This window comes from Pogoniulus pusillus, chromosome 8 (assembly GCF_015220805.1).
Source record: "Pogoniulus pusillus isolate bPogPus1 chromosome 8, bPogPus1.pri, whole genome shotgun sequence".
NCBI classification, from domain to species: domain Eukaryota; kingdom Metazoa; phylum Chordata; class Aves; order Piciformes; family Lybiidae; genus Pogoniulus; species Pogoniulus pusillus.
The window spans coordinates 12,948,992-12,975,702 of NC_087271.1; the positions used below are offsets into that span (position 1 = coordinate 12,948,992).

The 26,711-nt window shown below is 41.6% G+C and overlaps 2 protein-coding genes across 2 annotated transcripts; one reads left to right on the forward strand and one right to left on the reverse strand.

Annotated features, from left to right (window-relative positions):
* Window positions 1-313: 313 nt before the first annotated feature.
* FIRRM (FIGNL1 interacting regulator of recombination and mitosis) lies at window positions 314-22,384 on the reverse strand. Its single transcript, XM_064147291.1, has 24 exons — window positions 22,281-22,384; window positions 21,786-21,825; window positions 21,072-21,160; window positions 18,561-18,665; window positions 17,854-17,994; window positions 16,379-16,541; window positions 15,654-15,738; window positions 14,999-15,137; window positions 13,427-13,507; window positions 12,468-12,532; window positions 10,753-10,901; window positions 9,765-9,873; window positions 8,247-8,433; window positions 7,210-7,292; window positions 6,626-6,677; window positions 6,220-6,309; window positions 5,409-5,594; window positions 4,665-4,787; window positions 3,739-3,834; window positions 3,151-3,264; window positions 2,592-2,696; window positions 2,256-2,336; window positions 1,114-1,227; window positions 314-825 (listed from the first exon to the last, which is right to left on the reverse strand). The coding sequence occupies exons 1-24, from the start codon at window positions 22,377-22,379 to the stop codon at window positions 640-642; spliced, it is 2,682 nt and encodes an 893-aa protein (XP_064003361.1). The 5' UTR covers window positions 22,380-22,384; the 3' UTR covers window positions 314-639.
* METTL18 (methyltransferase 18, RPL3 N3(tau)-histidine) lies at window positions 22,306-26,367 on the forward strand. The gene is made up of 2 exons (XM_064147289.1): window positions 22,306-22,648; window positions 22,870-26,367. The coding sequence occupies exon 2, from the start codon at window positions 23,057-23,059 to the stop codon at window positions 24,044-24,046; it is 990 nt and encodes a 329-aa protein (XP_064003359.1). The 5' UTR covers window positions 22,306-22,648; window positions 22,870-23,056; the 3' UTR covers window positions 24,047-26,367.
* The last annotated feature ends 344 nt before the right edge of the window (window positions 26,368-26,711 follow it).

Sequence of the window (26,711 nt, forward strand, 5' to 3'; positions counted from 1 at the left end):
TCCTCAACTTATTTCTGTTTATGTAATTCTGTCAGTGGAAGGCATAAGAGGTGGGAGGAACCATGCAGTGAAGGACCACTGCATGCAAACTGCTTCAGTGCCCCTTGCTTTCTGCTCCTAACTGTGACCAATAAAGATATCTTCATGTGATGACCCTCCCATGCAGTGAAACCAGCAGCAGAGGTACACTCAGAGAACAGCAGAGAGCCTTAAGTGATTATGGAGTGCATTTTAAAATTAAGATTAAAACCTACTGCCTGGTCACTTATACAGAACAGGAACAAATGTAATTGCTGCTGTTAGAACCAACTCAAACATTTCATGGGATTGTATTTTCAATACAAAGATGTTTATCATCAGTACACAGTAGTTTAGGAGAGTGAGCTCTACACCAGCAATATACAGAGAGCTTGGGATGCACAACAGTGTCTATTAAAACCTTTCAGTCCTTCCAGCCGGGTAACTATGAAATTCAGGCCAACATCTTGCACCTCAGGTCCTTTTGGCACATTAACCAAGACCCAACAGAGCACGGCCCAGCATCACAGCTTTTTCTTCTCCAGCAGTCACATGCAAGGGCATCTCTTCCCTCAGAACAGGGAGCTGAGCTGTGTTGCTGTCTCAGACCTGCTGAGCACCTTACCGCACGCAGTCTCTGAGGGTGGCTATAGCTGTATGCAGAGTCTCCAGTTTCACTGCAAGCCAAGCAGGGGGTGAACCTTTCTGGAGCAGCAGCTTCACAGCCTCCACTGCTCTCTCCATCTTGCTTACTGCTGCCTTATACTGCTCCTCAGAGGGCGGGTGACATGCTCGTTTTGCCAGAGGCTGCAAATTTAAGTAAACGTGAGACATCATTTGTAATGTTCTACAGAAATCTTCATCCAAATGCAAGAAAACCTTTAGCTGGAGAGGAGCTGCAAGAGATTCCTCCCCTGCCCTGTGAGAGTTCTTGCCATCTGGCAGGCAATGCAGAGCATTCAGGTAGAATATTAAGGGCCAGGAGTGCACACAGAACACGAAGGGCAGCAAGACCATCTCAAACCTCTTTAGATGTTTCCCAGAACTGATAGAAACTGACAGTAGAGCCTAGATAATTTAAAGAAGTGCACCTACCTCTCTTGTTGACTCCAGTTCTCCTTCTGTTTTCTTGAACTGTGCGCTGCAGATAATCCTCTCCTGCTTCAGGCGTTCTGTTCGTGCTTCCTTTGGCTCTTCTACTTGCCTCGTCTAGGGAGAAAGCCCCAGGAGAGGTAACTAAACCAAGGCAGCATTACCACCCTTCATAGGCTCATATGCTAGAACAAAGGGGAGGGCAGGAGAGATCTTAACAGGTAAATCCAGGATCTCGCAAACTTTTAAGCAAGAGACTGAAGTTATCTACAACTTTGGTGTAGCATCACTGCAGCCATCAGCTAATGACCTGCTTGTCAAAAGCCTGACACCCTCCCTTTGGTTACAGCATGATAACCACCCTCTCTGCCCCCTTATCTCTGCCCTGCATGAAGAGCCATCTGTTCCTATGGGTGTTTTTTCTAACCTGCAAGTAGGACTAAGATGTTTCATGCAAGTTCATTTAACTTTCAGAAACTGATCCAGAAGTAACAGGGAAGGAAATCACAGAAACCAAATTATGAAATCCCTGTCTTCTGAATAGACAATTGCTCTGCTAGCACAGTTACTGTACAACTACCTGAGGGGTGGTTGTGGCCAGGAGAAGGTTGCTCTCTTCTCTCAGGTGGCCAGCGCCAGAACGAGAGGACACAGCCTCAGGCTGTGCCAGGGGAGATTTAGGCTCGAGGTGAGGAGAAAGTTCTTCACTGAGAGAGTCATTGGACATTGGAATGGGCTGCCCGGGAATGTGGTGGAGTCGATGTCCCTGGGGCACTTCAAGGCAGGATTGGATGTGGCACTTGGTGCCATGGTCTAGCCTTGATCTCTGTGGTAAAGGGTTGGACTTGATGATCTGTGAGGTCTCTTCCAACCCTGATGATACTGTGATACTTTTTTCATTTGAAGAGGAAAAAGCAAAGCACTTAAGGCAAAGGTGGGAAGTACTGGAAGAGCAGGGTGCATAGGAGTGGTAGTTGTTGAATCTACTGATTAAAGCAAGTAGGAAAGTTCAACCAGATCCCAGTTAACAAAATAATTTGTTTTAAACTTATTTAATCACCATGCAGATGTTGTAGGTGTATACTGCTTGTAATGGCTGGCACATCAACTATGAGAGCAGTAAAAGGGTCCAGCAACACACATACCTTAGCCAGAAAACTAACAACTTTGTTCTTAGCTTCTTCAGTATTCAGGCACTGAGGAACAACATCTTCATGGCTCGTTTCCTGGCAGAAATGTTGAGTAATAGTTGTTCAGTACATCCGTATTAACAAAACTATAAAGTAGAAAAATGCTTCTGTGACATCCCTTCCCTGTTGCAACCAATGCTTATTCTTCCTGAATCACTTAAAACTGCATCAGCCCTCATTACTTGTGACGCACAATAGCATCTGTAATACTAAGATCCAAACCGATTAGTGAAGAGCAGCAAACGTTTAAGACAGAGCCAATACCTGCAGCCAGAGTTCTGCTGTGCTTACCTCTGCAAAACGTGTGAATGCCTCCAGTGCATGTTGCTGAATCAGCCAGGTCTGGTCAGCAAGCAGAGAAGCAAACAAGCACGACAGCTGGGGGACAACTTGCCTCTGGAAGAGGAACAAATGCCTATCAGTTCCACAGAGTGAGTTGTGCTTACCGTACCACCATGATTGATTTACCAGTAAAGAATTACTCTAAGGTTGAAGGAAAGATTTGTGAAATGCCAGAGTGCCACTGCCCTGTCCAGAAAGAAAAAAAAACAAACCACCAACCACAAACAAAACAACATGAAGGTGACAAGTTCTGTTCTTTCTTGGAGTTTCAAATGCCAGACCTTTCTGACTGGTAAGAAAGAGCAAGCAAATGAAGCCAGGCATCCTGCATGTATTCAGCACATCTCAGCAAAAAATAAAACTGCCATTGACCATTACTAAGTCTCCAAGATCACTCTGTCCTGACACTCCTGTAGGTATTTAATGAACTCAATCTTTTAACTTTAGATCCAAATATATCTTTTCATCAGGACTGAAAAAAAATCACTAAGGCCACAATTATATTTACCTGTGCTTCTTGTGGTATAAACACTTTTCCCACAGAAGAGAGAAAATCCACCATCACCAGACGAACATGATCAGGTGGATCCAGCTGGAAGAGGGAAGACTGCAGCAGAAACACCTGCAGAAAACAAACCCCAGCTAAGCTCCATGAGACAGCACAGGCGAGAACTCCTCTGTCTCATCTTTATATCTGAGGATAACACTTTTAGAAAATGGAAGATAATAGGAAGTAAGCTACAGCTTGAATAGATCTGGTTAAGATAAAGCTGCAGCACATTTCAGAAAGAGACAAGCATGCTCTACAGCATATCCACAGATCTCTGTTACCTTACAGAGTAGAGGGAGTCTCAAAACAATAATCGAAGTGCCATATGCTTGCTTTAAAGACCAGGAAAGTAATCAAGGAAGAAGTAAAATTAGGAACCTCCATGTATTAAGTGAAGGACAAACTCTGAAATAATTCATGAAATCACAGAGGAATTGGTTTTGGGGGTTTTGCAGGGAGTTTGTGGTTTGCTTTTGGTGTAGTTGTTGTTGGGTTTTGTTGGTTGGTTTTCTTGAGGTTTGTTTTGTTTTTTTGTTCTGTTTTTACCTGAGTGATCAGTCGAGCATCTAATGCTTGGATGAAATATTCCAAAAGGTGAAGTAATAAACACAGTGTCTGCTGGAGATGTGGCTCCTCTGAGACCTTCAGCAGATCATAATATATTAGTAACACTGCAGTTTAGCTTATGGAGTTACTACTTTAAATTCTTTAAGTTACAGAAGCATTCCAAAATCCTTAGCCAAACTTCACACACACAAACCAGCACATTGTGAGCAGCAAGATAAATATTACAAGTCAAATGAATACTTCTAGCCAGTGACATTTTATTAGACCTTTTTTTATTAGTAGTATTTCCTATACCTCATCTAATTCTTCCAGTCTCAAACAGCTAAGACTATTGAAACTAATTATTTTCAGTTAACATCTTCACAGAATGGTTGAAGTTGGAAGAGATCTCTAATGGGCACAATGGTGGCACTTCTCCCCCCAACTATCAAACTCCTATTTATCCACAATATGAACCATGGCAATTCTTTTTTCTTCACTGAAACTGCAGGGAAAACAGGTACAGAGTCACCTTACCAACTTGGTCCCAACTCTAGGAGAAGGTTTACCAGCTCTGTGAGTTTTCATGTGCTAAGCCATTAAATCACCAGAAGTTTTGTTCACATTCAAGATTTTAAACGGCCAAATTTTAACTGCTACAAATCAGAACAAGGCATTTCAGACTTCTTGTTAAGCAAGTCTGAATGTGATGGTGACAGATGGAGTAAAGAGGAGACACGCATGTACACATTCAGGGATGTTCAAGCCCTGCTTCCCAGAGCACACACCTGCCTCATACATAAACTATCTAAGAGCAGATAGGCAGCAGTTACACTGTGCTTTACAGAAAATCTCCATCTTAAGTAAAACAGCTTAACAAATACACAAGACAACAGCCTCTCACAGCCAGCAGAAAATTCTCTTACCTGCTTAGCCTGTAGAAAAGTCCAAAACTGCCCAAGTACTCCCAAGACAGATGCCTGAATCTCTGCTTCCAGGGTGTCACCAGCAAAACTGCAGGCAGCCAGCAGGACAGAAAGGGCACTATTCTAGGAGGAAAAAAATGTGTAACACCAAAAAAAAAAACACAGGTAAACCAAACCAAATCCCAGGCTCCTATTAAAACACCTAAAATGATACCAGATGCATGAAGCCCAATGTGCTGTACCAGCTGCACAGCTAATCCACCAGGCCACTGGTCAAAAGAGCTTCCAAAGCCCTCAGTTCTGTGAGTTTTACACAGTGCCACTGTCATGAGCTGCATCAGCAGGTGAAAGCTGGCAGCAGATACTTCACAAAACTCCAGTTTCACACTTACTCATTAGCAAGCATCATCCAGATTTGATGTCACATAAATACAGCCAGGAGTTTAAAACTTGGAAGTAATTGTATGACAGAGCAGAAATCAGAAATTCTAAAGAAAAATCCACCTGCTCACCCAGAGAGCAAGCAAAGATCTCTGCTGCTACCCTTAGTGCAGGGGGTCCTAAAGTGTTATGTACTAAAAGAAAACATTAAAATGAAAATTCTTGTGCATGTACATGCTAAGTAGGCATGGATAAAATCTGTGCAACCCACAGGAAAACAGTACTGAGAGGATGGCAACAGCATTCTCAGTTTGGAAACCTAGAACTGACTCATTAGAACAAACTGAACCAAAGACCCTTTACCACAGGCTGCAGCTCTCCCAGAGCACGGCTGCTGCTCAGCCACCGCCGGCATTGTGTGAGCCCAGCCACACAGAGCTGACAGGCCACTTGTTTCCTCAGGCTGGGATTCAGGGCCTTGAGGGATACATGCTGCCACACAGGCAGGTTCTCCACCTCTTCAGGAAGAAACCTGTGAGCAAATTCTACCTGCAGACAAAAGATAACAGGAAGTAAACAGACCTCTCAGAAAGTTCAGAAAGTTTTAAAACCAAAACACACTACTAGTTTGCTTTAGAAATATAACAGACACAAAAAACATAAAAGCTTTTGTTTAAATAAAAATGCAACATTTTATATATAAACCTTCTAGAACTGCCACCTCCCTTGTCACACACATGGCCATCAGAATGATTAAGCAATTTACTCTTTCAACTGCTTGAAGCAATGGACCTACTGAATAGAAGGAAGTGCTTTTGCCTCCCTGAGCTATATGGAGGTACTGATAGGAAAGGTTACTACTCCTTGGATCTGGTGACTTGAGATTTGGGGCCAGCAGTCACAGATGAAAGAACAGGACGTACAGCTTCAGCAAATGTGGGCGATGTGGTGTTTTCACACTTAGTAAGAAAAAGCATCTCACTGCCACCCAGTAAGACTTCTGTTAGAAAGGTCTGAGTTTGGTTCTGCACAATTTGGGATCCACTACAACAAGGTAATAATCAGCACAGTGTTGGGTACAGCAAGCAAGCACTTAGCTGCAAGAGGATATTCTAACAGGGCACTGAGGTAAACCTCTTCTATTCAAGGCTAAGTGTATTGGTGTTAAACTTGCCTGATGATCAGGAGCCATCAAGAACAGCATACGCCTCAGCAAGACACCCAAGGCAGAGACCTGGTAACAGTCACTGGGCCAAGACTTTATCTGAATTGGGGTAAAAGAGTAATGAATCTTATTAAAGAAAAAGTCACCACTCAGGTCTACAGAAAGTAACTCCTAGACCAATGTGGGATCACAGCAGTGACACTCTAAAGCAAGACATTCTAGAAACACCAGGCATATTGTTTTATGCTTTTGCAGTACTGCTTCTGCTAATCATTAACCAGATTGGGAGAATTAAAACCATCTTCACATGGATCTGGAAAAAAAATTAAAATGTGTCTTTGGTCATTTAAAAGGTCTGCTGGTAGAACTAGGATTGAAACTGATGGCAAACTGCAAACAGCAAAGTGATTCTTACCAAGCAGGTGATCACACTGACATGGTGAGCACAAAGTTCAGCAGTTCCATACCTGGAATGTGAGAGACAGCCTTGTAAGCCTTTCCTACTCATTTTCAGACAAAAATGTTATAAGTCTTTTCTGAGAAAGAGATATTTCCTCTAACATATTTACACTCAGTACACACAGACAGTTTACTTGAGAGAACCATGAAGTTCTGTACTATGATGGTGGAATGCTGGAACAGGTTGCCCAGAGAGGTGGTGGAGACATTCAAAGTCAGGCTTGATGGGGCTCTGAGCAACCTGATCTAGTTGGCAATGTCTGTTTACTGCAGGGGGGTTGGACTATGTGACATCTAGAGATCCCTTCCAACCCAGTGCATTCTGTGATTCTATTCTACAATTCAATTACTGAGTAACAGAAAAGGAAACGGTGTGTTCCCCTTACTTGGGTCAGTGTAAAAATGGTTAAGCCACTTCTGCTCCTTGCTTTCACAATATGCTTTGTATCTGAAAATAATCCAGTTATGGGAATCATGTATAACAACAGAATTAGATGGATCTGTGGAAGTCCTGTTTGACCTGTAATAAAAACATCTTACCTGGCAAGGAAGCACCATGAGTCCATCGCCAGCAGAGATGTGATCATGCTAGGACCCAGCACAGCATCCAGCAGAGCATACTCCTGAAGAGAAAATCTACATCTAAATTCATGCAGAAACAAATTGCAGGCACATTATTTTCACTCCACTAATTACCAGAAAGCCAAATAAGATTTTCAGCTTAGCCGATTTAAAATGTTTTAAGAACTCACTTTCGTGCTCTATATTCAGCTACACCTTTAGTTGTGCATACTTTAATGTACCTGTACTTTACTTCAGTGGGCTGAGGATCATGTGCTTGTCAAATCTTTCACACAACTTGTATTTAAAAAAAGAGGATTTATTTTTTAAACCAATGCATTGTCAGATTTCTTGCCAGCTTTCTCAAAACCAAATAAAACCTTTTCCTCTTTAAGGAAAAAAAATAATTTACCTTAAAGAGGAAAGTACATTCAGAAAAAGAACCCAGCTCTTAACTTCATAAAGATTTACATTTATCTGAAGGCTCTTTTGCTAATGAGTGAAAAACTTTTCAAAGCATTATACAACATTAATCAAAGCCCAAAATACTCTTTTAAAGTTGAAAATTTTGCTTTTTGCCACTTAATTTTTTCTTAACTAGAAGCACAGTAAAATCTACCCCACAACAATATAATTTACTCTACATGTTGAATGCCATTTTATTACTTCACAGCATAGACTAACAAAGTCAGGTAAACTTAATACACAGTGAATGCTGCAGAAAAGAAAGCACTGAACTTTTATAACATCTTGACCTACCCCTTCCCAAGGAGAAAAAAAAAAATCTCCTCCACTGCCACTGAAATTGTCTGGAACTGTATGAAGCTTTATTTTCCTCTTTCACAGAAGTGATATTTGCTGTATAACTGAACTCCAGTTAAGGAGCTGTATCATAGCTGTGCTCTACACAACCACTTAACCTCTTTCGAGCTAAATCATGAGCAAGAAATTCATCCTTTTTAAAACAGTACCTATGCATCACAGGAGCTGAAGAGACAAGCAAAACACAAGCTTACCAGCTGATGAAAGTGTGACGGGAGTGTGGAAGCAATGAAGGAGCACAGGTGGATGCAGACATAGTGATAGAGAGTGATGGGAACTGCTGCCTGTCCTGTACTGATCACTTCTGGCAAACAAACAGGGAAAGAAAGTTCAGCAGAACAGTGCTGGAAACTGAAAAAGAGAGATGAAAACAAGGACAGGCTGCAAGGGTAAAAGAGAAAAAAAGGAAGGGACAAAAAAAGAAAAAAAAAAACCAGTTGGCTTACAGTTTTTAGGATTTACAATCCTAAATCCCACAGGCAACATCTGTACTACAGAATCTGTCTCTGACCAGAAATGATGGCAGTAACTTCAGTGCTTTTACACTGTATTGACCTTCCCGACCACATTCCTCTCTCGCAAATTCAGTCTTCAGGCATAAAAATAAAAGATTTTAACTTAGTGAATGTTCCAGTGAGTTCTTTGGGGACCAGGGAATGCACTCACCATGGGTACCCCACAGTTTCAATACTTTATTATAGCTTAAACACTAAAACCATAATGAGAAAGGTATACTGGAGACCACAATACCTATGGCTCACATGCTACAGCCATTGAGGGAAGAGTATATGGGAGAAACTACAATGCTGAATAAGATATGACAAACAATCCCAAGGAGCTCTACTGATTGAAGGGCAGGCTATACTCACCCTATCCCACTGGCCAGCAAAGCTCCTGATACATAGATAGCAGAGCTGGTCAGCTGCCATCTCAAAAGGTCCCCACCATGGACCAGCATCTGTTATGCTGGTGAGACTGGTGCTACTCACAGTTCAGCCACCTATGCTCCTGGTTTATATGTGTTTGATATTCTGTGACATGTGGCCAGTATGTGCCAGAAGGCTGAACCAAGGAGAACCAAGCTCCTCCCTTATTTCACAATTTGTTACATAACAACTTTTCCTACTGCCCACGCACATTGTTGGCTTTGATGGTCGCGTGACCACCTAGCGAGGGGAGCCCTCATAGTCTTCAGCTCCCTCTGCAGCTGCTTGTCACTGCAGAGCCTTTCAAGGTCATTGCTGGCTCCACATACTCTTTAGCCAACACCACATTCCAGCCTCTGATTACAGGGATGGTACTTGCAGGCTCTGTTTTCCTTAGATTTATCACTTGAGATCTCACAGACACTGTTCTTCTCAGGTCTTATATCTGGTAATCTGGCAACTGTTGGCCTGTTGCCCTAAGTCAGATCAACCACATACCAATTCTTCTCTCTTACAGTGAGGTATCAACAAATTAGACACATCTTTCTCTTCTTACCCTAGAAACATTCCAATTATATTCCTTTCTTGATAAGCAAAGCCATCTCTGGCTCTGTATCCTTCACTCCTGCAGGCCTGAACATCAGATCTTGTTTCTCTCAGTATAAGGATGTAAATCCATTGAGTCTGATGGATTTAACTATTTGGTTGCAATTGAACCCTCAGCAGCTGAATCTGTCTGTTTACCTGTACAGACTGATTGCTGTGAAATTAAAACCTTTCTAGTACCTTTTTCCTGTGATCCAGAGAGTTTGCACATCTTCAGGCTGAGAGGACAGTTTGTCCATTATGGTAATCAGGAGGAGACACTGGGGTAGCTGCTGCTCAGGAGGAAGACCTGCAGAAGTTTAATTTAAAATGTGATGCCATTTATACCATTCGCCCTGGTCAATATATCAAGTGTGTAAAGTGACTTCTAAGCAAGTGAGAAACAATGAACAACTAGTGAATTATAAAAGTTCTCAATAAAACAATCACTTCTAAACACAGATGGAGAGAAAACTGAACATTTCATCATCAACATTGTTTGAAGAGAAAAAGAAATGCTCTAGTGGGTAGAATCTACAATATTCCAGTTCTGAACTGCCACTACAAGATGCTGCAAAGGAGTTACCATCTGGATGCTTCATGATTCTAATCTCCTAGGAAGTACTAGATGCCTCAGATACCGTAAAGACAAAGTTTTCTTCTAAGTGTATGAGGATAATCATGAAGTCAGAGTATGCACACGGGAGAGAAGTCAGCCAGCTATCTCAGAACTGGGACATGTTGGTCAAGGCAGAATCTGTGCTGTAAGGTCTGAAAAAGCTGATAATTTTGCAGTTTGAAGGCTGTCTGCTTTACACAGAAAATACTTCATTCAGGAAAAACACAGCTGTCTTTCCCCACCAGCAGAATAGCAGAAGCCTACATTGAAAGATTGTGACAAATGTGGACTGACATTACACAAAACAGCATAACTGACAGGATTTCCATTAACCAGGTTAACATTGAGGAGACTGAGTGCTTTGGAAAATATGTATTCAACAACATCAACAACTCTCTATTATTCAAATGTTCATCTGAGTTAAGGTGCAACTACCTGTACCACAGAACATACAAAAGAATTAGAGACAGGCAAACCAGGACAGAATATTACTTTGGCCCATAATCAATTTTGTTCCCTTAGGGATGCTTACATAGCACTATTGCAGTGGCAGCTGTATTTTCAACCCACCTAACTTCTCACTTAACACCTGCTCCATGAAAGGGCTAAATGGAAGAAGCTGGCTGATGAGAGGCTCCAGAGCCACAAGAAAAACCCGGGATATTTCATCTCTGTGGACTTTGCAGATCTCTGGAGCGTAGAGACTGGGAGGAAATTTGCTGAGGAGGGACAAAAAACACCAAAACATTAAACAAACAGTCTCAGTAGCATTTTCAGTAACATTATTTTTCAAAAGAACTGACAAAAAAAGGCAAATTCATTATTTCCTTGCTGTTGTGAAATAAATAACAGAATTTCTCCCCCATGTTAGAATATCTATCGTAGCCTGAGAGTTACAGCTCTGAGTTTGGCCTCTGGACTAAGCATCACAATCCAACATTTTACCAAATTACTGAAAGAAAACCTTACAAGCTCCACAGAAAGTGTGTGCAAAATACATATCAGATACAAGGAGGAATATACTGAATCACAAAAAAAGGCCAAGCAATGAAAGCCCAAACACCTGTATATGCACAATCTGACAGTCATAAATGTGGCAGCACTAATTCAACACAGGATGCTAATAAAATGGTATCACAATTTTTTTGAAGGGAAAAAAATAACCATGAGTCATAAAAAAGAAAGAAAAAAATTTGGCAGTATGAGAACAAAGAAAAATAGATCAATAAGTTAAAATCTTCTACTCTTGCAGCTTATAAAGTGATGGTAAAAACACTACCTTCCAACACAAAAATCCTGCTTAGCTTTGATGAGTGAACAAAAAATTATAATTGTCCACTTGAGGAAGATCTGAAAGGTAGCTAAAGTTACAAGAAGGAACCTGTAAATAAATATTCACCCAGTCTTGCAGTGAATCATGCAGTGAACTCACAGGTGCATCTCACCACAGAGGCTGGTTTCAATTCCAAAACGGAGGACTGAAATCAGCCCTCTGTTATAAACTCTGCTTCTTCACCATTACTGCAACAAATGGAAGGTGACTTTTCTAAGAAAAATGATAAGCTGCTTGCAGACAGTCATGCTTTAGGAGTAGAACATTAAAAAAAGCTTTTGCTTCCAGGAGAACCACAGAGTCCTTTTGTGAGATTTCACAAGATGTTAAACACAAAAGAACAGCCCTGAGAAAGTGTCAGGATCTTCTGTTTCCGCTCCTTTCTCCCTTCAGGACAAATGTCTCCACACTTAGTCTGAAAGAAGAAAATCTGCCAAGTGATGCTGCTGACACCTGTGTCTAGTCTTGGATTTTCTCCTTTACCATAACTTTTTTCCTATACCAAGTTCTGGTAATTTAGTCATACAGGAAACAGAGAGGAATTTGTATTGCTAGGGAATAGCAACTCTGCATTGCCTTGGCTCTGCATGCTTTGACCAACTTCACAATGCTGTTTGTTGCAATGTGGATGGTGCACTGCTGAGTTGCTCCAGTTTAACTCTAACTGTATCATGGCAAGGCAACCACAGGGCAAATCCTACCTTTGGGAAGGACTAGATTTTGACTTTAGGAATGAAAATCCTCAACTGAACTTGCATCAGTAGACACAATGTTCAGAACAATCAATCTGCACACTGTACACAAGTTATGAAACACTGACATAAGTAACAGCAAAAAAAACAAAACAAAAGCACCAGCTCTGGAACAAGAACATTTCAAAACACTCGTGACTTTAAGAATGCAATATGGAGCGATTAAGATACTACTGATTAGTTTTCTGTACTTCACTCACCTGTGTATCTGAAGAAAGAGCTGATGTAACTGAGAACACAAATCAGAGAAGAAAGAAAGAAATTCCTGCAAAAGTCATTGAATTTTGAATGGTACTTTTAATATAAAATAAATAATTAAATACACCTTCTTTCTGTTCTTGCTATTATCTGCAAAAATCAGTGAAACCCTAACTATCCACAGCACAAATCAAGCACTGGAAAATGGATTTCTATGATTAATTACAGTACATGTAGATATAGTGTAGGTAAAACAAATGTATAGGCTGATTTTAAAAATACCGGTTAAGTAGAGAGCTGCAAAGATCTGAAGTGCTCTCATACATGCTGTAAGGCTGTTTCTTTTGTGTTCCCAGAGAAACCCAAAAGCCAACAACAGCAAATTCCTCCGCCTGCTTTTACTCCACGGGACAGAACAGATGCAGAATGCACTACCACTGCTATTCTCACAGAGCAAAACTGTTACACGTGTGTTTTTAAAATGGGTAGACTTACAGCTTATCTTCTTACAGCAAGAAAAGTAAAACACAGAAAGAGAGTGAAAAGGGCCAGGGCAAGAGTTGGAAGTTAGCGTCAGAGCAAACAGCAGCACAGGGGCATTTCCTCTTATTGCTGCCATGTCATTTTCAATGGTTGGAATAAGCAGCAATTCTGAAAACTTGGCAATGTTTCATCTGCCTAATTCTTCCAGATAAAGGTATTACTGCATTGATTCAAGACTGTTTTTAAGGTCTGGCCATCTACCAACTCCTCAGTGACATCACTTAAAATGATTTATCATTCTTGTTCTTATGATAAATTACAACACTAATCCTGCTCAAGCTGTTGAGTATATACAGGTGGGAGAACTGTAAGCAAGTTGTACATGGAGGTTCATTTTATCAACCATACAGCATAGTTATAAATTGTTAAGGTATGCTTAGGTTTAATACTAACATAGAATTCAAGTACTAAAACCTACCTTGGTGTAGTGTACAAGGGAATTAGCAAAGAATCGGCACAGCTTGACTGTCTTCTGGAACAGCCTAAGGCCAGTGCCCTCCTGTCAAAAAAAAAAGCAGTTCTAAAACTTGATATGCAGAGTAATACAGTTAGATTGTTAACATTGTTCAAGTGCTATTTTAAACCTGATCCTCTGCAGACTCTGTATCTATAGAGGGGAAACCTAAAAATCTTCAGTATGACTTAACATTTTTATAGCAATATTCAGAATTGAAAGATGATCTTTTGATTGGCCTCAAGATCTTTTCCAGTGAGGAAATAAATAAATAAAAAAAACCCCAGAGTACTGTGTACAGTTCTGGAGTCCCCAACACAAGAAAGACATCAAATTGTCAGAGCCAGCCCAGAGGAGCACCACGAAAATGATCAGACAGCTGGAGTACCTCTGCTATGAGAACGGGCTATGAGAGCTGGAGCTCTTCAGCCTGGAGAAGAGAAAGCTTTGAGGAGACTTTACAGTGGCGTTCCAGTATCTGATAGAGACCTACAGGAAGGCTGGGGAAGGACTATTAACAAGGTCTTGTAATGACAGGACAAGGGGTAATGGGTTTAAACTGGAAGAGGGGAGATTGAAACTAGATGTTAGAAAAGGGTTCTTTCCAGTGAGGGCAGTGAGACATTGGCACAGGTTGCCCAGGGAGGTTGCGGCTGCTCCTTTCCTGGAGGTGTTCAAGGCCAGGTGGTATGTGGCCTTGTGCAACCTGTTATAGTGGGAGGTGTCCCTGCCTAAACTAGAAAATCTTTGAGGTCCCTTCCAACCCAGAATCATTCTATGATTCTATGTTGAAATCTTATTTTTAGTGCCTCATTAAAACATCTGCAATGTAAACAAAGTTATGGGCTTCATTTTCACGTGGTTCCAAAAGAACAAGGTATTCTGCTTACCGCACAAATTAACATTTAAAAAAACAAAATACAAAACAAATAAAATACAGAAAAGAACCCCATGTGATGGTTTGGGGGTTACCCCGCCCCCCCACACTTTGTATTTGCCCCAGCTAACTCAGACAGACCCTGGGAATATAGATGAAGCAATTTATTTACAGCTAGCAGAATTTACAAGCAGCTATTTACAATATATACAGAAATATACAAAGGATAAACAATACAAAAGCACAACTCCCCTCCCAGAAACCTAAGTCCCCAGGAGGGGCTCTCAAACCACCCCAACACCTCCCCCTGGCCCTCTCAACCTTACCCCAGTTCTCAGGAAGAAGAGAGGTGCAGCCAAGAGGTTAGGGAGCAAGGTTAGTGGGAGCAGGGTTAATGAGATGTGACCAGGTCTAAGGCAAAAGCAAGAGTGAGAAAACAAAATGGAGAAAAAAGTCTTTCTTCTTCCCAGAGTTCTCAGCGTGACTGTGAGAGAAGTTGACATCAATTGTTTTCATTTCACTGCCTGTTATCTAGTTCTGTTACCAAAACATTCCAGCTTGCTTCAAACTAGCACACCCCAAAACACTGCAAGCAATAAACCACAAAGCATTACTCCTCCCCACGTTCAAATGGCAGCTTTGGTAGATTTTTAATTCACCTCTATCTCTGACATCTTCATTTGCTCAGCCACTTGCAAACAGGAGGAAAAAGAAAGAAGAGTGTCCTTGCAGAGGTCACTAAGGATGTCACTGTGCTTCAGATGACACTGCAGCAGAGAACAGTGCTTCAGACTTTGCCTAGAAGACAGGAATACAAACAGATATTTACTTGTCACATGTGATCCAGACATAATTCCTCTATTCAGGGTTTTACACAACCCCGACTGCTGCAATATCCACATGCACCAAACCCAGAAATTGACAGAGAACAACCCTCTTCATAGCCATAACTGAAGCACAGAAAAGCAGCAGGGCCCAAGTGCAAGACAGCACAGCTCAAGTCAAAAGCACCTATACAATTGCAGCTCAGATCTCTCATTTATCCAGACAAGTGTTTCACATTCTCTTCTGCACTGTAATACAACTCAAGCTTCTATTGCTCTTCACACATCATTTCTGTCTACCTTCAGAAACAGTGCCATTAATACTTTTTACTAGTTACATTTCTAAAATAAATCTCTACACTTTAATTTCTAGCTGGATTGAATTCTCCGTTTTCAGTGTCATTTGAAACTCTGAATGTTGAGTGATTGAAACATTTTAAATTATTCTCTGTTTATATTACGATAAAATCCAAAGAGTTCACTGACATACTTGATTATGAACTTCCACGTGTTGGCATGAAGAGCATGGTCCATATTGGAAATGACAGAGCAGATCTCCAGCACAGTATGGATTACTGACGAGAAAATAAGAACAGCAACAACTAAGTTAAATCAGATTCACAACTTGACAGCTATGCCACTCTCCTAGGAAAAGAGCTGCCATCACAAGTACAAGGGACTATCACTGCATTGACACCAAATCAGGAAAATCAGTCAGTGTTGCCTCTTTCCTACAAACCTGCTTGACACACTGTACTAGTTTGAGGCAAATTGGAATATTTTAATGAAAGAAATTAGATTGTTTTCTTTTTTACATGGTCATTTCCACATCTCCTTATATATCCCATAGTGAAAGTTTCAGGAAAAATAATGGAATTATTTCAAGCTTCAAAATCATAGAGTCATCAAATTGCTTAGGCTGGGAAAGACTTTCAAGATCACAAAGCCAGCACTGCCATGTTACCACTAAACCATGTTCCTCAGCACCACAACTACACAGCTTTTAAATCCCTCCTACAATGTCAACTTCACTACTGTCTTGGGACAGCCTCTTCTGGGGCTGAACTACTCTTCTGGTGAATAAATTACGCTTTCTGAAAGGCTGGTAAGAACAGCAGGAATTCAGTATGCTCAGAACCTTGTTCTCACAATTCAGACATATTCTCCGTAGAAAAAACTATTGAGCAAGACTAAGAGTATTTGATCCATATATACCCGAGACCATATCGGCGATGTTATCTTTAGTAGAAGCAGAGTCCAGGGAAACATTATCAAGTAATTCCATCAGCTGCTTCTGAAGAGAGTAAGTTTCCTTGAACATAGCTTGTAAGAGGTCAGAAATCAAGTGCAGATGCCCACAGTACACTGATTCACTGTCCTTTAAGAAACAGGAGAAAAGATGGTTCAAACAAAAGTTCAGGTATCACAACCTGATTTTCCACATGCTGAAAACACCAAAAACTTTGTCACATAAAAAGGACCCCAAGGTACAGCTGTACCTACTTTAAGTTAACACACAGCCAGACTTGTAACTTCTGCTACCATCGGGTTTGCTAATACAAAATGCTATTCACCTGCAGCTTTGTCAACAACTGCTGAAGCCTGCCTGGCCCCAGCATGTTTAGCGGGCTTTGCATTAGGTCTCTCTCTATGTATGAACCCAAGACCACACTTGTAAGCAAAACACTACTGTGTTAGTACCAAAGGAAGCAGCATTCCAAATATTTCCCAATATTTTCAAATTAGAATTGTTAGATAAATGTTATGGCATCTGAGTTTGAGTCCTGACATGGAAAATTGATGTAAATGTTTAAATAAGAAAGACTAATTGAAAAGTGAAAATGAAGGCTAGCTGTTGTGTCCTTAAGATAGACCTGTTTTATTTTCACTGCTTTAGAGAGAATTACTGTTGCATCTGAAAATCCAAATATGAAACTGATATAAGTCACTCATCATAACCAATGTGAAGACGGATCTCAGCGTTCACAGTATCAACAAGGTTGGAAAAGACCTCACAGATCATCAAGCCCAACCCTTTACCACAGAGCTCAAGGCTAGACCACGGCACCAAGTGCCACGTCCAATCTTGCCTTGAACAGCCCCAGGGACGGTGACTCCACCACCTCCCCGGGCAGCCCATTCCAGTAGCCAATGACTCTCTCAGTGAAGAACTTTCTCCTCACCTCAAGCCTAAATTTCCCCTGACGTAGCTTGAGGCTGTGTCCTCTCGTTCTGGTGCTGGCCACCTGAGAGAAGAGAGCAACCTCCTCCTGGCCACAACCACCCCTCAGGTAGTTGTAGACAGCAATAAGGTCACCCCTGAGCCTCCTCTTCTCCAGGATGGAACTCCACAGAGATAAGGTAAGTAGTACTGTTTTGGTAACAGCTATCTGAAGAGCAGAGCTATCACAGAAAGCCTGTGTTCACATGCAAAGTGTTCAACTGACACTCATGTAAAATAACGGAATAGGAGAGTCTGTGCCTCTCACCACCAGGTCAGATTTGCTGGGCAGGCAGCTGGAAAATCCTCTCTGTGCTTGTGCACTAAGTGATTTAAATGCAGTTGTTAAATAGTTTACAGAACGTAAAGAAAAATCAATAATTTGATAACAATATTACATCAAAACAGGATCTGCCTACAAAGTGTTTTCTAAAAGCCATGCAGCCATGTCCTCCTAACACAGACTTACCTTGCAGTGTGTGAAGGTGCTCTTTATTACATACAGCACGGAGGGCGGCAGGGTGCGGATGCTCTCCAGGGGCACATGCTCTTGCAGGGAGCAGATGTAGCGGACACAACCAGTCAGAGTTTCCAGCAGTTGCACCATAGTCTAAAAGCAAGAATAAACAAGAAGAAGCAGTGCTTTTTACTCCTGCAATAATTTAAAAAGCACCTTTTCTTAGCTGAACTGGACCTAGATTTTCCATGGCATTTCAAGTTCACTGTTATCTGTATACAAAGTAGTTTGTTACAGATGAATGAAGCTCCATAAAATAATATCAAACAATTCCAGAGCTTTCCTCTGATACTTTCAAAGTTTTCTATTTCTTTTGACTGCTTTTCTCAATTTAGAGAAGTTTTAAAACTCTGAATTAAGTGACCACAAAAACAGTTGCCAGATTCCTTTTGTAAATATGGAGGATCAAATCATGTTTGCATTAGGAACCTAAACAGAATTTGAGATTTTTTTTTTAATTCTGATCAACATCACATGCTAGATGTAATCAAATCACACACAAAATGTTAACTGAACTTCCCCTGCAAAGGAATATTAAATAAAATTTTAACCAATTAGCTAGTAGCTAACAAAAGCCCTCTAAAACCTTCTTAATTGCTTAAGTAAAAATCAATCAATCATGTAAACATTCCTGTGGCAGCTAGTTTCATGGGACTTGCCTGCAGAAGATTCCTTATGGTGCTGCATAACTCTGTATTCTGGCTGGTTAATTCTTTTGCCTCAGTGGATAATTCATACATCAAGTTATCAAACATCTGTAGGGTCTGTAAAAATGTAACAAAACTTAAACATTTTATTTATACATGTACCAAAGTAAATACTAACACTGCTCTCTATTTGCTTGCTTCCTTGGCACAGAATCATGGGCTACTGAGATAACTCACAGGAGAAAATAAGCCTTTTTAGTATTTAAATCATAAAGCACGATATAAGGAAGCAGCAAACAACACCTTATGATTTTCCCAATTTATAGACAGACGCTGCTGCAGCTGTTGTTTTTGTTAAAATCTGTTAGAAAAACAAACTTCATACTACCAAAGATGTTTTACTTAGTTAAAACTATGCTGTTTTAAAAGGATTTTCATTTTGTGTCAGAAAAATTAAGGGTGTTTTTTGTTAAGTATGATCATTAACAGTTTGAATATATAAAGAAGTAAGTTTACAATCATTTTATTTTGGTAGAGGTCTTTGGATATTTGATAAGCGTTACTTGCTGAGACTGCAAAGGCAGTGAGGTACCTGCAGGCACTTGTAGGATACTACTTGTAGGATAGCCAAGGGATCAGGCCCAGCCAGCATGGGTTTAGGAAGGGCAGGTCCTGCCTCACCAACCTGATCTCCTTTTATGATCAGGTTACCCGCCTGGTGAATGTGGGGAAGGCTGTGGATGTAGTCTACTTGGACTTCAGCAAAGCCTTTGACACTGTCTGCCACAAGAAGCTCCTAGCCAAGCTGGCAGCTCATGGTTTGGACAGATTCACTCTGTGCTGGATCAAGAACTGGCTGGATGGCAGAGCTCAGAGAGTGGTGGTGAATGGTGCCACGTCCAGTTGGCAGCCAGTCACAAGTGGTGTTCCCCAAGGATCAGTGCTGGGCCCAGTCCTGTTCAATATCTTTATTGATGATCTGGACGAGGGCATTGAGTCCAGCATCAGTAAGTTTGCAGATGACACCAAGCTAGGAGCAGGTGTTGATCTGTTGGAAGGTAGGAGAGCCCTGCAGAGGGACCTGGACAGGCTGGATGGGTGGGCAGAGGCCAATGGGATGAGATTTAACAAGGCCAAGTGCAGGGTTCTGCACTTCGGCCACAATAACCCCAAGCAGCGCTATAGGCTGGGGACTGAGTGGCTGGAGAGCAGCCAGGAGGAAAGGGACCTGGGGGTACTGATAGATAGTAAGCTGAAGATGAGCCAGCAGTGTGCCCAGGTGGCCAAGAGAGCCAATGGCATCCTGGCCTGCATCAGGAACAGTGTGGCCAGTAGGACAAGGGAGGTTATTCTTCCCCTGTACTCAGCACTGGTCAGGCCACACCTTGAGTACTGTGTCCAGTTCTGGGCCCCTCAATTCAAGAAAGATGTTGAGGTGCTGGAACATGTCCAGAGAAGGGCAACAAAGCTGGTGAGGGGCCTGGAACACAAATCCTATGAGGAGAGGTTGAGGGAACTGGGCCTGTTTAGCCTGGAGAAGAGGAGGCTCAGGGGTGATCTTATTACTGTCTACAACTACCTGAAGGGACATTGTAGCCAGGTGGGGGTTGGCCTCTTCTCCCAGGTAACCAGCAATAGAACAAGGGGACACAGTCTCAAGTTGTGCCAGGGTAGGTATAGGCTGGATGTTAGGAAGAAGTTTTTCACAGAGAGAGTGATTTCCCATTGGAATGGGCTGCCCAGGGAGGTGGTGGAGGCACCGTCCCTGGGGGTCTTCAAGAAAAGACTGGATGAGGCACTCAGTGCCATGGTCTAGTTGACTGGCTAGGGCTGGGTGATAGGTTGGACTCGATGATCTTGGAGGTCTCTTCCAACCTGGTTGATTCTATGATTCTATGATTCTATAAACTGTTACAGTACAGCAACAATCCTTGCTCAGGAGATGCTTGTTATGAGCTACTTTTACTTCAATCTCTAAGATTTACTACAGAATATAAAATAATGGAAACCAAGCAGCCATTTTTACCAGCTTCTTAAAATACAAAAGCTGAGTCCTGAAACCTTCATCCCTGTCTTGCTTCAGGTAGTATATAATAATACAACTACCACAGAAAATTCTCCATCACTCAATAAGAAAAAAGAACAGATGTTAGGCTAATATGATCTAAAACATTATTCTACATATTATCAATAATTTTCACATTTATTAATGATATTACAATTTCACCTTGGGAATTTTATAAAAAGTCATATTTGCTTAGAAAGAAATAAGAATATTTCTATTACTGAACATTAAATGCAGAACAACCTATGTCCAACCCTTTTGCCACCATAAAGGGCAACAATCACAGACACAACCCAATGCAAAACTGTTAAACCTTTTGAAGAGTAAAATTTAAATAGCAAGTTTGGTAGCCAAAGCAACAAATTTATCATGAGACCACAAAAAAGAATCACTGCATTCTAAGCAGGTTTTAGCATTGGACTGACTGTAAATTCCGTATTTAACAGAAGCTGTCATACCTTAGGTAATACTTTTGAGAAAAAAGTTTGTTCTAAATCTGTGAGGCTGATATGTGGCAAAAACATTTCAGTCAGGATTCTCAAAACCCCTACAAATAAAAACATTTAAACATTACACAAAAGCAACATACAATGATCAAAACTAGGTAGCAACCTACCAGAAGCAAATGTATCAAGCAGAAACAGATCAGGTATTTGATTTGACATTTAACTACTACCTGAAAAAGCAAGGACAGCTCCAACAAACATAAACCCAGCAGCATCACACCTGATCACACTCAGCTGGAGGCTGAGCACAATTGTTTACCCATGGAACTACAATTTTACAAGGTGCAAATAGTTGTCCATTTATGCAACTTCACAGTGAATGATAGCAAGACTCCTTACGGTTACTTATCCTCAGGTATTGGAAGAGTTTTGCCACCTGTAAGCTAACAGCCAAAAAGACTCTAAAATACAAGATAAAAAGCATCCTTCTTTCAAGTACCTAAAAATCAGTAGTGGGAAGGGAAAAACATATTTACGTGCACAGCTTCTTTAAGGGCTTTTAGAAAACCTAATCGACATGTAATTGCTGTAACGTGCTAAGCCCAGCAGGACTGCTGAAGACCGTAGAAATCATTAGTTATTGCTTAAGTAATTTTAAGTAACGCAGAATTTATAATGCAACTGCACTACAATGTGTAGGAAGAAAAGGCACTTGTCACCACTTACGAATATGCTCAGCCCAGTCTTCAGACTCTTCATAAAGCGAGTAAAAGCGTTAAAGAAATTCCAACTCGTTCCAAGGTTCCGTCTTTAAAGCATCTGCAGAAATCGCATTACGTTTTCTCCCAACCTCCTATTGAGACTTCATCCATGGTTGGGAATTGTCAGGGATGCTCGGCAATCACCAGTGCAGGCAAACACACATCAGTACCCGCACGGTCAGCACAAGAGTAAGCCGAGGGGCGCTACCGACACTGCCAGATGTATCACACTATTTTCTATCACGGACCTTTAATTCATTGACAAGCTGTACTCACTTCCAGTCAAATACCAGCCTTTCCGTTCTGTGTCACCCCTTATAAAGACTGCACCTCTCTCCCTCGCACAGACTTGCTTGAACTGTGCAATGCTGAACGAGACACGCCCCCCCCCCCCCCCCCCCCTTTTTCGGAGCGGCCCCCCAGTGCCACCCAAGCCGAACCGCCCTCCTGGGAAGGATATAAGGAGCCGGGGCAGGACAGCGGGTAACTCTCGGCGGCAGAGGTCATAATCCCAGCCTCCCAGCTCCTGCAAGAGCAGCTCAGGATCTCTCTGAGACATGGCGCCGACTTCATCCACCTCAGCGCTCGGCAGTGGCGGGAAAAATTCAGCTCGGCATCCCGGCAGCCCCCGCGGCGGGAAGCGGAAGGAGCTGCCAGGGCGTGTGGGGGAGCGGGGCTGCCGTGGGCTAGTGCGGGCGCAGCCGGGGGGCATCGGCTGGGAGGGGATCGCCGTGCCTGGCTTTCGTGCTTCAGCCGACGGACAGGGAACAAACCTGGGCTTTGCCACCCGCTGGGCGCTTTGAGTTTACATCCCTGGGCGTCTGAAACGTGAGTTTACCGGAATACGCAGCTGTCCTCGCTTCCCTGCATATGTCCACGTTACCGACAGTGACATATGTGCTCACTCTTAGCACTTGTCCCTTCATAAATCTAAGTGTTAGAAGGTGTTTACTTGGGGATTTTTTACTTAGACTGCTACAGCGAAACGCTTTGTTCGTGCTAATACTTGGCAGGTTAATGATGCACAAAACTATCTGCTCTGTTTCCAGGAGTAATTCACCTGACTCGGCAGAAGATCTGACAGTGCCCGAGAGGGAATTCCGCCGAGTGAGAATTAAGAAAAAACATCTTCGGGAAGGGAGGGGAGGGGGGGAAAGTGTCGTTTTATCTCATAGATGAGTGACTCTGGCTGTAAAAAATTAAGGTGACTTTATTTTTTTACTGTTATTCTTGAAAATGGATTTTCGATTCAATTTTTTTACTGATGAAAATGAGAACAAAGAAGACACTCATGATGAGACAGAGCTGTACTCTCCAAAACACAAGGAGGCATCCACAGAGGAAAGCAAGCAAGCTGCCACAGGTAACCATCAAGATGACACACCAAAGACGAAGTTCTGTTTTAAGGCTGCCAAGGAGCATGATATTCCTAAAGATCTTAACAAACTATTGGAAGATAAAGTCCTGGAAACTGTGTCAGACATGCCTTATGTAAAGGTGTCTGTGACATGTTTAAATGGCTCTGATGAAGAAGGCATCATATCTAAAAGTGTTTCTTCTCATTCTGATCTCATCCCAGGAGTCTATGAAGGAGGACTAAAAATCTGGGAGTGCACCTTTGATCTCTTGGGCTACCTTTCTGAGGCTGAAATACAGTTTGCTAACAAGACCGTATTGGATCTTGGCTGTGGGGCTGGGCTGCTGGGAATAGTTGCTTTAAGGGGTAAAGCTGAAAAAGTTCATTTTCAGGACTACAACAGCACAGTGATTGACAAAATAACCTTGCCTAATATAGTGGCTAACTGTATAAATGAGGGCCATGACAGGAAAACCAGTATGCCTCCTTCAAAGAGGCCCAAAGTAGCAGAGTGCTTATCTGATGTGCCCACCAAATGCAGACTTTTTTCTGGAGAGTGGTCTGCAGTCACCCAGCTTCTGTTAAGCAGCAACAAACCCTTTTCAAATTATGATATAATACTCACATCTGAGACCATCTACAATCCCGACTATTACAGTGCTTTGCATGACACACTAGCTCAGCTCCTGGATACAAATGGCCGTGTGTATTTGGCAAGCAAAGTGCATTACTTTGGGGTTGGTGGAGGTATCTACCTGTTTGAGAAGTTTGTTGAAGAGAGGAATGTATTTAAGACCAGCGTGGTTCAAACGACTGATAAAGGACTACAGCGATGTATTCTAGAAATGGCCTTTAAAGGTTCCAGTTAAATCCACTGGACCTGCTAAAATGTCCTTAAATGTTATAATCCTTATGTCTCTGCATTTTCCTCTGCTGAGTTACTCTATTTTGACAGATTAAGGACACTTGCTAGTGAAATGTTTGACAAACCCTGATATCTGACTAAGAGGACTCCTCTGATTCTGGTTTTCCATTAAAAAAAAAAAAAAAGTGTTTTTCTCTTCCACTTAAATCAGCACCTGGTTATGCCAGTTGTCATTTGTATGTATTTTAAAATGAAGCAAACTGCTGTACCCCTCTCTCATTCTTTACCAGAACTGTCCTGAGCGCAGCCTGAACAAAATCATTCAGCACCCTAACAGTGCAGGAAGCAGGCCCCGAGAGTTAGACTCCTAGCTCATATCCAGTTTTAAGTGAAGCAGCAGATCCAGGCTGGACTGGAAACACACTTGTGTGCTTTGCTGCTCTGCCAGCAGAGGGTGATGTGATTGTATTGCTTGTGTCCTGTTGCGATCGCCATCTACAGATCTTTGAGGGTGGTGGTACAGTGAAACACTGCCCAGCGAAGTAGTGATGTTTAGGTCACATCCCTTTATTAATTCTGAAATGGAGTATTTTTCTCAGGTGAAATCAATAAAGTTAGCAGTGGGGTTTTCAGGATTCCAGAGGAGTTCTGTCCTCAGAATTCAGCAGGTAAATGCTGAGAGGAAGCAGAATTCCACCTTTAGGTTTGTAGGCTGGTTGTTGGTGTTTTCAATATCAATACTAGTTTCCCTATTCTACATTAAGACTTTCTCTACCTACCAAATCACCACCACCCTAGTGGCAAGTTTCCTGCTTCTCTTTATGGTCTAGAAAAAATGTTTCACTCACTTGTAATGCTTTCAGTTACTACTTAATAGCTACAGAAATCAGCATTTCCTCAAAGGACATGCCACTAGGAAAAAAAAGCACTGGGAAGATCCTCAAAAGTATTTTTTGGTAACAGTAAACCTTTCCATCAGGCCCAGTTTCTTGTATATAAAAACCTACCCCACACACAGATTGGGTTGTAACTCAATTTATCAGCTCATTGCAACTTATCAACCCTTCCATCCCCTCATTTTCTGAAAAAAAAGTCATCACGTTAAGAAATCCTATTTAAACTATGTCTTTCATCTAAGTGTTGTGGAGAAAAACTTTAAAATTAGTCATTAAACACCTCAGGAAACTAAATATAAAAGCTTCTTGGTTTAAGTGGCACTATCTTCACTGTTGGGTTCCCTTTTAAAGACTATTTTCTAGTTTTGGGAAATGAGGATCTATCAGTTTTGTATACTGGCACCAGTTAAATGGCATCCCTTACAGTTTTACTTAAGCTTAGGGGGAAAAGCCCATGAGGAAAACCAAAGCAGGAAGTGCCCCATTTCCCAGTTATCAGCTTATATGCTCTTCTTGGTTACTCAGTACACAGGCATTCAATAAGGTTCTGAAATTGAGCCCTTCCTAAGAAAAATAAAAATTAAATTTGTTATCAGTATATAGCATTCTAAGTGGTGATCACTGCACAAGAGCAGATGCAATGCTGGAGAGGAAAGTCCAAACTGCATGAGGGAAAGCAGGTACCAATCAAGAGACCTGCACCATCAGGTTCAAGAGATCCTGCTCCCATATGATGACTGAGATGAAGTCTAATGAGTAATAGAATGATCAGAGGATGAGAAAAGGAAATCCCACACTGCCCAGGCAATCAAAATGGACACAAAAGGGTGACATAAGATGGATTATTAGTGTAATAAGGCAGCTGGGCACTGGACTAAAGCCTCTTAAATTTTACACTATGTACTTCAGGAGTCACAGGCACACTGAAAGAAGAAGCCACTACACAGCACCAGATGCTGGTGGGTAAGTCATGGAAAAGAGAACAACAGGTTTTATATACAAACATATTTTGAAAGCTGCAAGTCAGCAGTGTCAGCATAAGAATAAATAGTACCAACCTTGGAAACCACAACTGCGTTCAGAAGGCTGGCAGGACACAAAGCAATGGCAAGTGCAGCAAATAGTTTCAACACAAATGTAGAGCAACATTCCACCACAATGGGATAAAGCAGGTGTTCTAAGTTAATTCAGGTACTGCCTAGATGTGCTGGGTCTGGCTGGAAGGTTGTTAACCAAGGTAATTGCTGCTATGAAAAAAGAGAAAGACATCCTCACAGGGAACAAAAGTAGTATGGGGGAATCACAGTAAAACGAGTTTGACATTGAAATTAGTCTGCTCTGGGGAAGAGTCTTACAGAACACAAGATTCTTGCTTGTGTGGAATGTGACTGAATTTTCAAATATATGGAATAAATCAAAGATCACTGATGAGGATCTGTTAAGTCAATCTTCCTCTCCCTCCCAGTATTTCTAAATGTGGATAAGAAAGCAGAGAAGCCAAGAAAACAATTAAGGAAACCAAAAGCAGTACAGTCAAATGATGAGGGAATAGGTTTGCGCCTGTGGTGTTTAAACTGATGGAAAATCTGTTAGACAGGACTGGATGAAAAATAAACTAAGAGTGTTTAATTAGATTGCATATCAAAAGGAGAGAAAAAAAGGCTTAGAAATGCAAATTCTGCACAAAAACATGTTCTGAAAATTATCTGGGAGTTACCAACTGTATTATGAGTTAGAGCAAAGTCTAGTTACTCCAGATTCATAGTAGCATAC